The sequence below is a fragment of the Macaca nemestrina genome, chromosome 5 (assembly GCF_043159975.1).
Source record: "Macaca nemestrina isolate mMacNem1 chromosome 5, mMacNem.hap1, whole genome shotgun sequence".
Lineage (NCBI taxonomy): Eukaryota > Metazoa > Chordata > Mammalia > Primates > Cercopithecidae > Macaca > Macaca nemestrina.
This window is the reverse complement of record NC_092129.1, coordinates 143609331-143627505: the sequence shown is the minus strand read 5'-3', so window position 1 is coordinate 143627505 and position 18175 is coordinate 143609331. Positions and strand designations below refer to the sequence as shown.

General features: G+C 42.6%; 1 protein-coding gene and 1 long non-coding RNA gene across 4 annotated transcripts in view; one reads left to right on the top strand and one right to left on the bottom strand.

Moving 5' to 3' along the window:
* Positions 1 to 4034: 4034 nt before the first annotated feature.
* Positions 4035 to 14424, bottom strand: LOC105474559 (SAYSVFN motif domain containing 1). 3 transcript variants are annotated; one of them, XM_071097112.1, is made up of 3 exons: positions 14119 to 14256; positions 8440 to 12968; positions 4035 to 4631 (listed from the first exon to the last, which is right to left on the bottom strand). In XM_071097112.1, exons 2-3 carry the CDS (start codon positions 8722 to 8724, stop codon positions 4287 to 4289), a joined length of 630 nt encoding a protein of 209 aa, XP_070953213.1. In that variant the 5' UTR covers positions 8725 to 12968; positions 14119 to 14256; the 3' UTR covers positions 4035 to 4286. The 3 variants fall into 3 exon arrangements, with proteins under 3 accessions (XP_070953213.1, XP_011727652.2, XP_011727653.2); XM_011729350.2 differs by having other exon boundaries at positions 8497 to 12968; XM_011729351.3 differs by lacking the exon at positions 8440 to 12968 and having other exon boundaries at positions 14119 to 14424.
* Positions 14425 to 14549: 125 nt separating this feature from the next.
* LOC139363409 (uncharacterized) overlaps positions 14550 to 18175 on the top strand; it is a 45479-nt gene continuing 41853 nt past the window's right edge. Inside the window, exon 1 of the long non-coding RNA XR_011623772.1 lies at positions 14550 to 14784. This is a non-coding gene — a long non-coding RNA (uncharacterized lncRNA). The remainder of the gene's footprint in view (positions 14785 to 18175) is intronic.

Genomic DNA, 18175 nt, shown 5'->3' with positions numbered 1-18175 from the left:
CCTAAAAAAGAAAAAAGCAAGCAAGCAAAAGAATAGCGTGTTTAGGATGGTGTCATTTGCAGGCTTGAGAAAGAACAAACACGGCAGGGTAGAGGGAGATGTTCTCCCTATACACCCTACGTACCTCTTGACTTCTAAAATATATTCACAGAAGTACAACAATATTTTATTCCTTCCTGTATTTCCAAAATGGTCTAAAACGAGCATGTACTTCTTGTTGTAATCATTTAAAGAAAACCTCAAAAATAAAGGACGTTTAATTTCTGCGTAGTCTTTGGAGTTAGTTCCTCATTGTTTTAAAGCTATGTTTCTTCTTCTCTCGCTTTGGTGTTCCAAATGAACAGTTTGAAAAATAGCAAACCTCATTGCTCCCTTTAAAAATGCACAACCGTTTTCTTTGCTTGGATCTAATAATCACTAAATTTTCTTCCTATTTTAACATTTATGGTTTACGTCAGCGGCTCTTAATCTTTATTATGCCAGAGATCACATCAGGGAGGCTGTTAAAATGCAGATTCTCAGGATTCTACCCCCAGACATTCTGAGTCAGTGGGGGCCCTGGAATCTGCATTTTACCATTACTACAGGAGATTCCTATGTAGGTGGGTGGTCTATAGACCATACTTTTCAAAACGTTCATCCATGACTTGTTCAGGAAAGAGTATTTTTCATGTAGAAGTGAAAATCCTATATAGTATTTAGGATTGCAAGTGATTTCTCCCTTGAAAAAACACATGCGCACACACACACACACACACAACTTACACCTTTATAAGCATTCACATTGTGTCCTATACTTCATAATACAGTTTTGTGTGCACTCATCTTGTCTTCTCTCTCAGCTTTTTGAAAATGGGATGCAAGTCTTTATGTATCCTAGTGCTCCAAAGTTGTGAAATAAAAGTATGTGTGATAGAAACCAAAGCATATGGTTCAAAAGTTACTTTCTTTGGCTCCGGGAGTTGGTTTTCTCTGCCAACTATGTAAATTCTTAGTCATTCCCCTTCTCCTTCCCGCAAAGCTCAGCTATGTGCAAGCAACTGTAACACTGCCTGCTAAGTCTAGAGAGGAGCTGCTGTTTTATTTTAAAATACATATATAAATCACTTCTGGTAGCTTTCTACGCCTTTCCCAGGACCTCTGATGAGCCCTTTCCTCTGTAAATTTTAAACTGGAAAAAAAAAAATCTGAAAAAGCAGCACAAGTGGTTGAGATAAACATCCCAGAGGGTTTTCTACATTACGTAAATTTTCAAGTGTGAGGTGAAGGGACCCGTGAGGTATAGTGGCAGCTCTACGCCACCGCCTGGTGGCAATATGCTCCATGACATCCCAACCCCACCCCTGCATCCCTGGGCTCTTAGGGATGCTCATCCTATGCAGGAGCTCCTGTGTGTGTGTCCCCAGCAGCGCCAAATCCAGGGCATCTACAACTATTTGCTGGTATGAGTAGCAGGAACTAAAAACACATAGCTCGAATTTTGATGTCTTCTGCCCAACTGAGGGTCACTGGTTCTTTCAATTGTGTAATTTTCTAAGATTTTTCAGCACAGAGCTTTTTAAATGATACACAGGTTAGTCAAAAGACAAATGTGGAAGACTGCCTATACTCAAAGCATAACTCTAATAGCACAAAATACACATGCCTGTCATCACTGGAAAAGCTCCAAAGCTTTTGAGAAAGGTCATTACACCCATCCACAGGGACATTCACCCTCACTCAAACCTGAAAAACTTAGGTCAGGGCTAGCATGAAAGTGACTGAGTCCCAGAGGTACAGCTCAATGACTTGGCCTAAAGAGCAGAGAGAAAAGAGAACTAAGGGTTTACCAGTCTAAAGGATGCTCACATAGGCCTCCAGGGACTCCACATCCACTAAGATTAGGAGACAAAATAACCCCAGATGGTGAGGATGGGAGTGGCAAAAGTTCTTTCAGTAAACATAAAGAACCTCCTAGGAAGTACCTGGAATCTTCTTTAGGGGTTCACTAGAAACTAATTATCTTTACTTGGGAATAAATGATGGCCCTGCCCAAGGTTGGGGGTGGGGAACACACTTGATGGCATTTTGGGGTCCCTTCCAACTTTAGATGTAGAGTTTCACTTAACAGTCTCTATCAGTAGGCAAGATGGGATAATGTGAATAAAAGCAAAAACCAAGTTACTTGTTAAGACTTGAACAGAAATGACTTCACTCGTATATAAAGTTATCACAGGGATTGCATCTACCTCTGGGATTTCAAGTTCCCTGATGACAGAAGAATCCTTTAATGGAGGCTGCATGCTGGGTTAATGGTCAGGCTATGAGTGGAAATTCTGAGATCAATAGGCCTAAATTCGGGAAATCAAGGCTGCACCTAAAGCCTAATGGTCTGATGAAAGCACCAAATACTTATTGTTCTTTCTTCTTCTCCCTGTCAGGCCTTTAATTGATTCATACCCTATTTTTCCTAATGCCATCATTACATTCACCTTTGGGAAGAGGTGAGGAGAACTGACAAAATTGTTCACAGAAAAGCCCATGCAAGATGGGCTTGAGGCAATCTAGACTCCACCTCAAAAACAGCTGCATTTCAAAAATCACTACTGAGGTCCACCCAACCACAGGTCAAGTCTCCTGTGTGCTTAAGTCTTTACCCCACTGGGATTACTAATTGGATCAAACCTCTCTAATTCAGAGTTACAGGCATTTTGTTTTAGGGGAAAGTTTGAATTATACGTTTTTAAAATACAAATGAGTTCTTTCCTACAGCAATGCTTACTGCCCTGAGCACTGCAGTAAAACTTAGATTAGGGAATTACTCCCTTGTGTGGGACTTTTATGAAATGGAAAAGTCCAAGGAAAGTATCAAGAAAATTAAGAAAGCCTTAAAAAAATAAATCAGTCAACAAAATTGTATCTTAAATACAATCAAAACTTCATGTTTAATAGGGATTCATCTGTTTCCCATACTCTCTTACATGTCCAGTTCAGACAGAAATCATGGAAGAAAAGACTTTTCTGTGAGCTAGAACGGACCACCTGCTTGACCGGATGGCTCTGAGGAATAGCCAAACTCCCAATGGGCAAAGGGCTGTGAGGAAGAGCAACACATATCAGAAGAATTTTCAACAAGGGCTGAAACACCATGAAGTTAGCCACAAAATGGAATTAATGAGAGAAGCCCCAACCCAATGGGAGTCTGCCTGATTTTAATGAACCCAAACTCTAACATTGTACTGGAAGAGGAAGGAACATTAAAATCCAGCCTGATTATCACTGTTTACAGAATTTCTCACCAGAGGCCCACAGATGAAAAGGCTGCTTACTCTAAAGCCCTTAGAACCCTATAGTGAACTGCACATGCGAGGGATCTAGGCTGCGTGCTCCTTATGAGACTCTAATGCGTGATGATCTGAGGTGGAAGTTTCATCCCGAAACCACCTCCACTACCACCCCGTCCATGGAAAAACTGTCTTCCACAAAACTGGTCCCTGGTGCCAAAAAGGTTGGGGACTGCTGCCTTAGAATATAAGAAACAACTCAAGCAGCCAACAGGTCTGGAGTTACACTTCCAGCCCTCCCCTTTGTACACACTCAATACTTCTTGCTGAACTGGCTATTAATAACCACTTGTGAAATCCCTCCCCACACCTGCACTTAGTCCTTTGTCTCTTCCTACCTTCCTTTACTGAGTGGTGACAAAATAATAGAGAGTGGAAGATGGTGATGGGCAATGAAGAGGGACCTATTTCTGAAGAGATGTTTTAAAGATATTTTATTTTTCAATACCAGTAATGACTGAAAATGAAAGAATTAAAGCAGGAAGCAAAACAAAAACAAACAAGAAACCCAGAACTTGCAACCTAAACTTTCTGGGAAAAAAAAAATTGCTATAAATGTTAAAAGACTTAAAGAGAACATTTACAATGCAGCCCTGATGTACCTAATCATTACTTCAAATGGCTGGATGTTTTAAGCTGAGAATCTTCCCAGTGCCTTTCTAGTGCTCTAAAATCATCCCCCAAACAGATGAGAAATGAGACAAACAGGTCTCCCTTCTTGAGTACATAATTTTTATAAATTGCATCGGACCCACAGTGAATGTACTTTAGAGAGTTTCCCCAACACTAAAGAGAAATTCAAAGATCAAATGGCAGCAAAAGATCAGGGAAAGAATGTAGAAGAACCATGCAGTCACAGAGCTAACCTGCAAGCTGCCCTTAGTCCTATACACCTGAAATCAAATCCATAGCCAGTGGTGAGGAAGACATCAGAAGTTAGCTGCATGATGGCACAGCTGGGTCCTATCTCCCTGCCAGGGGTCTCAACTGTAACTCGCGCTCCAACTGCTCTGCAGTCAGGGTGCCCTGGATGGCTTCGCAGCCCGGATTGAACACAGAGTAGGCGCTCTTCTCTCCCTCCTTCTTCTCTTCAGGGCCTCGTGTCCCGACGTACATCCAATAGAACAAGGACAGGACAAAATATGCCAGGCCAAATTCCAGTTCCACAAACAATCCCAGCAGGACCAACCAGAGAAGAACCTTCAAGAAGGTGATATTGGTCAGGAAAGACTGGTCCCAGCATGATGGTAGAGGAATGGCTATGTTCCACGGTGGCTGTGATGTGCTGCCCTGGGGCTGCGGCGCTTCCTAGGATACACAAACAAAAGAAAGAATAAAGGGTAATGGAGCTGAGATGATCAAAACTAATCTGAAAAGGCAGTTTTCATTGCTGTGAGAAGGCTGCTGGCTCATTGATTTCTATTCTCTCACCCTACTCTCTAAAACAATCACCTCCAAAGAACTATGTGCTCTGCTCCAACTGAATCAAAACTGATCAGCACTTAGTGAGATGAGACCTAATAAAAGCCCTACAGCATTCAGACAGATTCTTATTCGTGGGAGTCATTTCTTCAGATTAGTCTGCTGCTAAGAAGAGCTAATTTGTGCCCCATACAGAAACTCCTGAATAACCGATAATGCAACAGTCATGACAAATGCTTCAAACACAGAGTCAACGTACCTTTGTTGATCTGATTAGATGACCTAAAATATTATGACTGGCATGATTCTAAAATAGAGACAGGAAACAAAAATCCTTTTCACGTTAAAAAAAAAAAAAACAAATCAGCCAGGCACACACTTGTAATCCCAGCACTTTGGAAGGCTGAGGCAGGCAGATTACTTGAGCTCAGGAGTTTGAGACCAGCCTGGCCAACATGGTGAAACCTCATCTCTACTAAAAATACAAAAATTAGCCAGCATGGTGGCACATGACTATAATCCCAGCTACTCAGGAGGCTGAGGCATGAGAATTGCTCAAACCTGGGAGATGGAAGATGCAGTGAGCTGAGATTGCACCACCACACCCTAGCTTGGGTGACAGAGCAAGACACTGTCTCAAAAACAACAAAAACCACTGTTACAGCCATTACTGGGCCCTCTTACCTTCCCATCCCCGTGACTAACCTACACAGGTCATTGTCACTCACCCAAGGCCCAGCCAATGTCTCCTAACTAGACTCCCTGCCTCCTATCTCTTCCCTCCCCAAGCCATCCTATGTACAACTGCTAAATGAATTTTCTTAAAGACCGATCATCCTCCTGCCCACAAATCTTCAAAAACTTTCACTGCCTACAGGATAAAATCCAAATTCCTTGGGCTGGAACCCAAGGCCCTCAATTTGTTCAACAGATTGAAATGCCAGTACACAGGCTCCTGTGCCAGATGCTAATGGCAGACACAGGTATTTAGACAGCTCTGTGTCCAGTCCACTGTTCTCAGAACTCTTTGAGCATGCCCTACAATAAGGAATACATTTGAGACTGTAACCCAGAATACATATATGCAACAACCTTTCACAAGTCAACACTTACCCTCCCGGAGACATTCTCTTGTATTTCCTATTCTATTTTAAAAACATTTTTAATAGGGGACAAGATCTTCTATATTAATTTCACCATCCACTAGTGGGTCACAGTGGTCTAGGAAATTCCATTACAACAGGATCCACAATCTTTTGTTCTATAAATGACCCTTCTACTCCAGCTTAACTGGTCTTATTACCCAAAGATATTCTCAGTCCTCATCTCAGGCCTAGAATGCCATCCACTTCCTCTTTCTTCCTCAACTATTTGCCTTCCATCCAGGCAAGCACAGTTCATGAACTGTCAGCCCTGACCTCCCTGGCCATCAGGGAGGGTGCCCCCTCTGCCTCCCCAAGCACCAGCTAGCTCTCCTGCTCATTGAGCATCAAACTATTCAGTACTACAGTGTCTCTCTTTTAATATAGGTCATGTGATGTGTGATGCCAGATTGTTTAAGTACCAGGAGGCAACGTGTCTCCAGATCCAAACACAGCATCCCATACTTAGGTTCTCAATACATAGCAGAACTTTTAATTCATCTCTTCAGTTACATCCCCTATTCTTCTTCACATGAATATTTAAAAGGGGATCACAAATACTGGTTATCTGATTTATGATGCTTCAGAAGTTCTATTTTGTCAGAACCTTCTTTTTATAGCATCAACACTGTAATTAGTATCTCTTCGGTTCGATTAGAAAGTCTGATTGGAGAGGCCCTTATATTATCAGCCACATCCCTGACCCCTGATACTCTAAGAAACGTCTGTTTCAGATTTGACATGCATGCACAGTACTTCTGGCCCAAGAAGAATGCATCTGGGCAGTGTACTGGGCAAGGGGGAGAGTAGCATGAGACGACAGGGCTAAGGAGGGAGGGCAGGAGGGTGGGAGCCAGATCAAGTACAGCCAGGCAGGCTGCAGTGAAGATTCTGGAAATGGGAAACAGCTGAAGGTCTAAGCAGGGAACTTACAATCCACCTTTCATTTAAGACTGCTCCAGCTGTCATCTGGAGCAAGGGTTCCCAATCCCGGGACCCATATGGATTTGTGGCCTGTTAGGAACCAGGCCATACAGCAGGTGGTGAGTGGCCAGTGAGCATGCATTACTGCCTGAGCTCCACTTCCTGTCAGATCAGCGGTGGCATTAGATTCTCATAAGACCATGAACCCTATTGTGAACTGAGCATGCGCAGGATCTAGGGCGCCCGCTCCTTATGAGAATTTAACTCATGCCTGATGATCTGAGGTGGAACAGCTTCATCCTGAAGCCATTTCTCCCCACCCCTGGGTAGAAAAATTGTCTTCCACGAAATCCCTGGTGCTAAAAAGGTTGGGGAGGAGGCCTAGCAAGAGAGAGCCAGACATTGACCAGGGGGGTGACAGCAGTCAGATGGAAATAATGGATTGATAGACACAAAATACATTTTGAATATACATGTTGAAATTCACAATAAACTAAATTTATCATTTAGGGAGTATAAAAAGAAGAATGCTCCTATGCCACCATTTACTGAGAGCCTTCAAATGTATGAACTCTTGTAATCCAGGAGGCAGGCATTATTATTCCCAATTTACTGATAAGAAAACACTAAGAGATTAAGTAATTTCCCTAAAGCCATACAACTAGTGATAGGCAGAGATGAGGTCAGTCTGGGATCCTAGGATGGTCTCCTCCAAAACCCATTTTATTTAATTAAGGGCCTTTATAGGGGCTGGCAAGAGAAAGGTTAGGGAGCTAGAGGGAGATGGGTGTGCGGGGCGGGGGGTAAACAAACTGACGAAGGGAACAAACAAAGAAGAGGAGAGATACGGACATTCCTCTGCCTCATTTGGAATTTGTCTGAGTACCACTTCCCTTCTGCTGTAAAACCTGGGTGAAGAAGTGTTTATGACTGTTGCATCACACACAGGCATGGTCCAAGGAAGGCACTGCCATACCTCAAATATCAGGCTGCTTCCTACCTCAGGGCCTCTGCACTTGTGGTTCCCTCTGAGAGGAATGCTACCTTCCCCTCACATATCACCTGGTTGGCCCCCTCCTACTACAAACAGCAAAACTGTCACCATATGTGCCCTTGGCTTAGTCCCCGTTTTTGCCAGGGTGGTTTCTTCTTGTTAAATGTCTCCTCCTTAGTGAGTTCTCCCTGCTCAGCTGATTTAAAATAGTACTCTGCTACCCTCACCCCTAATTCACTATCACAATCTACTGGTTCTATCTTTTTTCTTTCATAGCATTTATCTGGTTTTGTTTATTGTCCTCCTTTCCCTGTTGCCCAAGCTCAAATGCAAGTTGTACAAGAGTAGCACTTGTGTCTTAATCACACTGTCTCCCAGGATTTAGGACAAAGGCTGGAACACCGTGGGCACATGACAAGATTTTTGTTGAATGAATGAATGATAGTGAGGGAAAGGGAGAAATTCAAGATAACTACTAGATTTTGGAGGGGTGAGGCAAAGCTGTGCTTAGCCAGGCGACTCCAAAGGAGAGCCTTTGAGCAGAAAGCCAGCCTGAGCCAAGGCCTGGAGGTCAGGAGTGGTGGATGGGTATGGGGAATGGGTTCTGGGGCAGGGTGGTATGCAGGGGGCTTGCCTGGGATATGGCTGGAGAGGGAAGCAGGAGGCTTCTATAGGAATTTTTAAAAGTTACCAGCATTTTTGTCCTAATGTGGAAGAAGCTCGTCACAGAATTATTTCGGGAAACTGCTTTTCTCCAAGCAAAATCTGGTAGTGGGAAGGAGGATGTGGATACTTCCTCATCAATGACTACTGAAAAGATGCAGCAGCATTGTCGGTCAGAGGGAGGCCCGGGTGGGGACAGAGGCATCATTGTGGTCAGAGCTCGGCCCAGATGGAGGCCACAGTGGCTTCCATCCATGGCATAGCACGAGGCAGCTGCAGCCTTGGCGGTTCACTTGTGTTGCCCCAAATGACATGGTTTAGTTATTTTGATGGCCAAAGAGTATTCCTTTGTGCATGTACATTACAGTTTCTCGATCCCTTCATCTGTGGATGGACAGGAGATAAAATTTTTGGAATCTCTATGCCTGAGATTAAAAGGTGTGGGACTTTCTCTACCAGGCTCATTTCTTTGGACCTAATGTCCTCTAGGTTTCTCCACGTGGCTGTGGATGACAGGATTTCCCAAAGGTTTATGGCTGAAGCATATTCCACAGTGTATCTGTATGGTGGTTTCTTTATCCCTTCAGCTGTTGGGTGGACAGGACAGGTCATTTACCATGATGACCTCTAAGTTCAACAGTGTGGCTGCAAATGATGTAATTTCATTATATTTTTCTGGATGAAGAGTATTCCATTTGTGTATATATACTACAGTTTCTTTATCCCTTCATCTGTGGATGAACAGGTTTCTCCACATGACTGCAAATGGATTTCATCCATTTCTGTGGTGAAAGGGTATTCCATTCTGGATATATATTTCAGTTTTGTCATCCCTTCATCAAGGGAATAACAGGTTCAACTGTGTGGCTCCAGGTGATATGATTTCAGTATATGTGCATGGCTGAAGGGTATTCCATTGTGAATGAATACTACAGTTTCTGTATCCCTTCATCTGTGGATGAACAGGTCTTTCTCCACGTTGCTGGAAGTGGGGTGATGTCCTAAAGTTTGATGGCTGAAGAGTATTCCACTGTGCATATATCCTAGAGTTTCTGTATTCCTTCATCTGTGAATGAACAGGACTGTTTTACATGTGGCTTATGCCAATGGCCATGTGGAAGCAGTCACTCTCCAGGTGAACTGAAAATGCCAGACTGACATTGGTGGCAAACGAAACAGGATGCCTTTGATGAAGGCTGTACATTGCCAGGAAGAGATTTGTGTCATCACTCTGCTAGAACGTGGCACCAATCCAGATCTTATGGATGTCTACAGCAACAACGCACTACACTATGCTATCTATAATGAGAACACACTACTGGCAGAAAAACTGCCTTCACACCATGTGAATACTGAAGTGCTGAACAAGCATGGAAATACACCACTTTATAGTTTGCAAAACACAGCAAAAGGTGGAATTTTAGTGAAGAAACAAGCAAATGTACATGCTGTTGATAGGTTGAAAAGAACAGCCCTCATGGCTGTTGTACATTATGGCTTGTCAGGTATAGTTAGCATTCTTCTTCAACAAAGTATATGCATACTCAAGAGTATGTATTAACAGACTGCAGAAGATCATGCTATTTCTGATGGTCTGACAAACACAACAAATTTTGCAACATTAAAAAAAAAGATACTTGAAAACGGTCTTCAAAACAACCACCCAGAAGAAGCATCCAAGAAGAATGCAAGTTTGAAAAAAGGAGGAGCAAGTGCAAAAGATTCTGGGAGTTCTGAAGCATCTGCATTCAGTATTTTCAAAAAACTGTGTGTTGATTCATGCCCTAAACCAGATGATGAAGACTTGACTTTTACTACCAAGCAGAGTATCCCTGAGAGTGTTTCAAGGTCTTTACTTGGACCTTCACATAAAAAAGGAAAAAAATACATAGTAAATGAAAAGGGAGAAGGGCCTCCTGAAAAACATCTTTCCCTAAAGCCTACCATGGAAATGAAAGATTCTGTTGTGAAGAAAGCAATAGAAAGGAAGAATGAACAAACATTGAAAGCAGAACAAGAAGTACAAGTGACCTCAGAGGAAGAACAAGAAAAGCTTGAAAGTGAAAATAAATAGCCACAGGTTGAAGAAGCTAGAAAGAAGTACAAAAGTAAAAACAAAAAACAAAAAACAACAACAACAAAAAAACAGTATCAAAAAAACCTGTAGGATAGTACATCTGCTGATGACGATGATAAATTAATTCAACAAAGGAAGAGTGGAAAACCTTACCATCAGCGATTTCCTAGGAAGAAGAATGAAGAGTATGCTAGGCCTGCAAAGAAAATGTCAAATGAAGAGAAAAAGGTCAAAAAGCAAACTCATTTAGAGATGAACCTGATGACTTAACTCGGCTATCTGAAACAGCTTCAGAGGATCATGAGGAATCTTACCCTCATTATAAGAAGTTTATGATGCTCATTAAGCAATATGGAATGGATTGTAATGATTCTCATATCCTAATGGAAATCCACAATGCATTTATTTCATGTGAAAAGTCACTGGACCTTAAAAAAAATTATCTGTGAACAACTTACACTAGACAATAAAAATATGAAAACTGAGTTTAGTGTACTGAAGAAGGAGCTATCCAAAACACAAGAAATGAAGTCACAGTTCAATATTAAAAAGTGGAATGGAAACAAGAACTCTACAGTTTGAATGCACCTTAAAAGAAGAAGATGAGAAGAAATGCTAATATGTTGTATGAAAACATTAGGGAAGAGTTAGAAAGGAAAGTGGAGCAACATAGGAAAGAAGTTGAAGTAAAAGAACAGCTTGAACTGACCATCGGATCACTAGAAATGGAATTGAAGGCTTGAAGAAATACTTTAAGTCAAGATTCTTGCAGTCATAGAAAAAAGAAAGATCTGATGCATGAAAATTGCTTGTTGAAGAGAGATATTGCCTTTATTGTGTATGTAAGTATACACAATAAAAAATAAGAACCTCAAAAAGGAAAAGAAATATTTAAGGACATTGAAATTATTAAAGAAATGAATGGTGACCTTCAAGAGACTATAAAACTCAATGGAAAAATGTTAACAAAAACAGTATCCCAGTATAGTCAACAGCTTAACGACCTCAAAACTGAGAACAAAATGCTCAAGTCTCAACTGGAGAAGGAGAAACAAAACAAGGAAAGACTAGAAGCTGAAGTTGAGTCATTCCATGCTAGACTGGCTGCTGCTGTAAGTGAGCGTGATCAAAGTGTGAAAACAAAAAGAGACCTAGAACTTTAGATAGAGCACAAGATGTTTCTTTACAAGAAAGAAAATGAGTTCTGATATTTCTGAACTAAAAGATAATAATGAGTTTTTAACTGAGCAACTTTCCGAAGCTCAAATTAAATTCAATACCCTAAAAAGTAAACTCCTCGACACAAGAAATTCTCTCAGAGAAAAGGTTTTGGTTTTATAAAGTGTACAAAAAGACCTAAGCCAAGTAAATCCTTTGGAAAGTGGGACTACGTAGAGGAGAGAATATCTCAACTACAACGTGAAAATCTGCTGCCTCAACAACTAGATGGTGCTCATAAGAAAGGGGTACCTTACAAAAGGTAATTAATATCCAAGGATGCTGCCTTGAGAGTGAAAAGGAAGGTCTTCTGCTAGAAGGGAAAAATGAGGAGTTAATCAATGACTGTAATCATTTAAAAGACTGTTTCAGTATGAAAAAGAGAAAGCTTAAGGAGAAGTAAGTATCAAAAAAGATAAACATTCTTAAACTCCCAGAAGGAAAATTTAAAATATTTGGCTATGGCTACATGTTGAACCTAGTTGAATATAAAAATTAATAGATGAAAAATGTGTTTACCATACTGTATAATTCCATTTACATGAAACATCCGGAAAAGACAAATGTATAGAGATAGAAAGTAGATTGACGTTTGTGCAGGGCTGGGGTTGGAAACGGGTAGTAACTGCTAACGTGCATGAGGGGTCTCCTTGGAGTGATGGAGGCGTTCTAAAGTTGGATTGTAGTGATGGTTGCATGACTCAGTAAATTTACTAAAAATCTTTGAATTGTATGTTAAAAGAGATAAATTCTGTAGTATGTAAATCTTATTTCAATAAAGCTGTTTCAATTAAAACACAAAAATTAAAAATAATTTTAAAAAAATAGAATGCTAAAATCTCTGACAGGCCACAGTGTGCCATCAAAATTATCTGACATGAATTGTAAATTAGAAATTTTCTTTTCTAAACTAGAGGCAGAATCTGAAGAAAAAAAATTAAATGAGAATTTTCACACCAGAGCAAACCCAGAAATGGTAACAGTCAATGAAAACGAGCTTAAGGCAGAGTCCCTTATGAAAAACAGAGCAATTAACAAGAAACTGGAGGTCCAGCATTTCCTCTCATCCTTTGGCCATCAGGGTTCTCAATAATGGAAGTTTTTCTCTGAGTTCAGTTTCTCTGGGTCCAACTCAATGATCTCATTCCTTTGGAAATGAGACATACAGTCAAAAGCTCATTGCGTGGGTTAGACATTGTTTTTAACTGCAGAGAGAAAAAGAATAAGGGAAATGGTTTCTAAAATCTTAAGCAAGTGTTGTACTTAGAAAGTTCTAGTCAACAACAAAATTATCCAAAGACAATTAACACAAACTGCACACAAGAATTGTTTGAACTCTGCTGCGCTCTTTTCACCTTTCTGCAAGTCACCTGGAATCCTGTATATCACTGAGAATATCAAATCAAAATTAATAGGTTCACTAATTTTTAAAAATTCCCTCAAATCAAATGTGCAATAATAGATGAACTTAACGGAAACAATTTTAAGGCGAGAAAGGTACACTTTTCTTCCACTACATTTTCATTTTAAAGGGAATTTTTTAGTTCTTATTACACTTAGGAGGAACAAAGCCCTTGGCACAAATTATTACAAAGCACTTATCCCTTGATACGTTTTGTCCTGTATTTCCACATAGACATTTCAATCTCACCGCAAGCCACCTTAGCATTTTACTGATGAGTTAAAACTAAATGAAAACACAAAAGGATGCAAATTAAATTCATCTGCAAAATAAGAGATTATCAAAAGAATTAAATGTGAAAAGGTTTTCATACTAAATCACTGTTTTTGTCTTGAACATTGACTGTGGAACTTGAATAAGCTTCTGCCACTACCGCAGTTTCAGTTACCACACTTTGGTAAATTCTGTATTCAAATGCATTTCTAAGTCACAGGCTATGTGGGCTACTAGCTGCATGTGCCCCAGGTGCGAATCAAATGAAGTTTTAATTACTGCTACTTTTGATCAGTATCCAATTAGACCTTTTACCCTCCATTAGCAGAGGGCTGTGGCTCAACTTGGTTGTGGAAAGGTTTCCCGAAGCCACAGGGCGTCACGATAACTCAATTCGGGGTGAATAAATTCAGGGCAGAGGTGCTTTCTTCCAGAACCCTCGACTCTCGCCTCCTGCCTCGAATCAGGAGCTGCATGGGTCGCGGGCTGGAAAGAAAATATCAAAACCGGTAACAGTGCTGACACGTGGGGCGGGAGATGAGCGGTCCAGCCCTGGAGCAGGGGGGAAGCGCCAGCAGCCCCGCCTCCGGCAGCTAGGGCCACACCCCCGGCAGCCAGGGCCGCCCCCTCGACTGTGGCTCCGAGGCCACGTCTTAGGGCCGAGGTTTCCGTCTTCTCACCTGAACTAGGCCGGGCTGGGCTCGGGCACTCGCGGGCCTAGGTTTCCATACCAGGAACCGCTTTAGCCACCCCGAGGCTGCCTTTAGAGTCGCTGCTGCTTCCGCCTTCTCTCCTGGGGTTTGTGCGCCCTGACTGGCAGCGCTGGGTTGGGCTGCCAGACCCGCCCGTTTCCGCGCGGCCCGAAACTCAGCTAACCGTTGTTCCATGGCGCGCGCCTCGCGTCCGTTGGCCGGTAAGGGAGCGCGCGCCCGCAGGCCGCACAGCCGTTGCCTCCTCTCGTCCCCCGCCGGGCCGCCGTGCGCCTGCGTGACAGGAGCCCCTGCTGCGCGTGCGCAGGGGTGTGACCCGCGTCCACTTCGTTTGTGAAGTCTAGCGGGTGGCGTGTGTCCTCAGCCGTCCTCTCTTCACAGGCAAAGTGTCACCTCCTCAAGCCAAGTCTAAAGCACAGGGGTGCCCCATTGCCCCTCTCCCAAGGGCCGCTCTGCCTTGCTCCACCTCACTTAAGGGCTTGAGCACCCACTGATCCGGCGTCCTGTATTCGGGATCTCTGTTGTTGGGCACCAATAAAGAACGCCACAGTGAGAAGATGGTTCCAGGGCATGGGAGACGCCCGTGATCCCTAGGACTTTCCAGCGCTACATCCTACCCTTTTTCTCTTATCAAGGGTATGCCAATCTTAGTACCTGGGGGTGACTTTCTCACTGCTCACAAAGCAGGCTGTGCAGCTCCATCATTGCTCTTGCCACGTTGGGAAATTGTCTCGTTTTGTGTCTAGATACGTCAGAACCTTAAAAAACCAACAACAAAAACTTTCATTGGGATGCAACATAAAATACACATATCTTGAGAGTATGGCTCAGTAGATTTGCTCTTATGTATGCACCTGTGTAACTACTACCCAGATGGAGATAAAGAACATTTCTGTACTCTGGGAGTTTCCTTGTGCCCTGTCCCAATCAGTACCCTCCCAAAAGGACACAGTTCAGGTTAGGGGCTGTTTTATACGTTCTTAAATCTGTAAGTATCTAACTAAGTGTCACTCACATAATTAAGACTCAAATATTTGTTGGATCTGGCTGAGGTTGAATCGAGAAATTAGACAGAACGGAGTCATCCATTCCTTTAACAAACGTTTACCTAGGGCCTGCTCTGTTTCAAGTCACAGGCACTGGGGATGCTGGGATGAAAGGAAAAAACAAACCAGAAAACCTGTTTTCTTAGAGCTTACACTCCAAATGGAAAGACAGACAATAAACAAATGTGTAACTACATGTTTCATGTCATACCAGGTACTGATAAGTGCTGTGAAGAAAAGTGAAGCAAAGTAGGCAATGGTGGAGGTATTAGAGAAGACCTCCCTGAAGGTTTGTCATTTGAGCATAGACTTAAATGAGTGAGTGAGGAATGTAGATATCTGAACAGGAGTGTTTCAGTCAAAGGAAACAAGTGCAAATGTCCAGAGGCCTCAAATAGCGTGCTTGACCTGTTCACAGAACATCAGGGAGGCTGTTATGACTGGATTGGAAGGAGGGAGAGGGAGGCAGGAAGGGAGGGAGGGAGGGAGGGAGGGCACGAGGGAGAGAGGGGAGGAGGGAGGGAAAGAATGACAGAAAATAAAGTTGCTAGGGACAAGATCATGCATGTAAGGCCCTGTAGGCCATGGTGAAGACTAAGTGTGGTGGGAAGCAGTTAGTGGATTTTGAGCAGGAGATAATATGATATGACATATTTTTAAAGGATTACACTGGCTGATGGAGGTATAATCCTTTGATCCTTCCAGGATGCAAGAATAGAAGAAGGGAAACCAGCTAGGAATAAATATAGTAGAATGAGAGATTGTTGTAGTAGTTTGAGCTGGAGTGGTAGTGATGGAGGTCACAAGAACTGGTCAGATTCTGAATGTATTTTGAAGATCTGAGCCAACATGGCGTGAGACAGATTGGATGTGGAATGTGAGAAAGAAAGGTATCAAGGATGACAGGGCCAGCCATGGTGGCCCACGCCTATAATCCCAGCACTTTGGGAGGCCGAGACAGGGGGATCGCTTGAACCTGGGAGTTCAAGAACAGCCTGGGCAACATAGCAAGACCATGTCACTATAAAAAAAAAAAAAAAAGGATGACAGTTTTCTTCCATTGCTACCCCACTCGTCCCGCCCCCGCATACACACACACATGCCCTGAGCAACCAGGCAAATGATGCTGGAGCCCTCTACTGAAATAAGGGCATACTGGGAAGAGAGGATTACAGAATAAACATTGAAAGTTTTGTTTTGGACATAGAAAGAACTCGAGATGCCTATTGGATATCCAAAAAATAGGCAGTTAGATAGTGAAAATGAATTGAGCGGAAAGTCAGGACTGGAGGCACCCACTGGGATTCATCAGCATGTGTATATTTAAAGCTGTGAGACTGGATAAGCTCAGTGAGTGTGGATACCAAGAGATTTGAGGACTGAGCCCTGAGTGGATTAGAGATGGTTTGTAAGAGAAAATAATGGGATTATACCACAATGGCCCTCTCTTTGAGAACCCACAGAGAAAATTTCTTGCCCATTTTGGTGTCAGCAGTATGTCTGCTTCTCTTGAGAGATGGGATTCTTTCACTGATTTTGTCTCCCACTTGATAATGACTCTAAGACCTTAGACCCACATCTTGCAGGCATATAGAATTAAGGCATATGATTTGTGGGCAGTTGCAGTCAGGGTCCCTGACAGGAAACATGGCAACTTCCAAAGGGTGAAGTAAGAAGGGCTTGATGAAGGAGTACGTTACAAAGGTATGGCAGGATGAAGGAAGCCAGCAAGGGATGGTTCACGTGAAGTGCTACCTGTCTCTAGGCCTGAAGCAACAGGAGGACAGAGCAGTTATCAGAACCCAGTGAGCCCTGTAGCTATAGGAGAAGCCAGGAGACACAGGAGCCCTTCAGGGAACACAGAACAAGTAGAGAAGGGTGGAAAGAGGATCAGAAGAGGGAAACAAAGAACATCCAGGCCAGTGCTAACGTGGTTCCTGCTCTGTCCTGCTTTGGAAACCTTATTTTCTTTTTGCTTTGTTTTATTTATCATGAATTTACTTTTTCTTGGTGCTTTGTAAGCCTCTTTAAATCCTTTTTGGAAGAGGTTTAAAGAATAGAAAAAAGAAAAGATGAAAGAGACAATCATGAAGAACAACTCCTGCCAAGCCAACTTCATTTCCTCTTTGATAGGATTATGAGACTAGTAAATAAAAAGGGTCCCCAAAATGTGCTTAATGTGTGAATTTCATTAATTTTTATTATGAAATGTTTTGTGAATACCGCATTTTACATACATATAATGTATATGTGTCATACATATACATTATAAATAAAATACCCACATGCCTTGTGGCCCTTGTCCCTGCCCAAATTTCATGTCAAATTGTAATCCCCAGTGTGGAGGTGGGGCCTGGTGGGATTGGATCATGGGTGTTGTTTCTAATGGTTTAGCACCACCCCCTAGTGCTGTCTTGTGATAGAGTTCTCACTAGATCTGGTTGTTTAAAAGTGTGTGACATGGCTGGGTGCAGTGGTTCACACCTGTAATCACAGCACTTTGGGAGGCCAAGGCAGGTGGATCAATTGAGACAAAGAGTTCGAGAGCAGCCTGGCCAACATGGTGAAACTTTGTCTCCACTAAAAATACAAAAATTAGCTGGGCATGGTGGCACACGCTTGTAATCCTAGCTACTCAGGAGGCTGAGGCATGAGAATCGCGTGAACCCAGGAGGCGGAGGTTGCAGTGAGGCGAGATTGTGCTGCTGCACTCCAGCCCGGGCAACAGAGCGAGACCCTGTCTCAGAAAAAAAAAAATGTGTGGCACTTCCTCGCCCCTTCTCTCTTCCTCCTGCTCCAGCCATGTAAGACCTACCTGCTTTCCCTTCACCATCTGCCATGATTGTAAGTTTCCTGAGGCCTCCCCAGCTATGCTTCCTATACAACCTGTGGAACTGTGAACCAATTAAACCTCTTTATAAATTACGCAGTCTCAGGTGTTTCTTCATAGCAATGCAAGAATGCACTGATACAGGCCCTGT

Excerpts from the sequence above, each read along its gene's own strand:
- LOC105474559 (XM_071097112.1), bottom strand. The coding sequence starts at position 8,724 with ATGGATGGAAGCCACTGTGGCCTCCATCTGGGCCGAGCTCTGACCACA. Across the intron at positions 4,632-8,439 it reads CCTCTCCAGCCATATCCCAG|GAAGCGCCGCAGCCCCAGGG; the intron begins GCAAGCCCCCTG and ends TGTGTATCCTAG.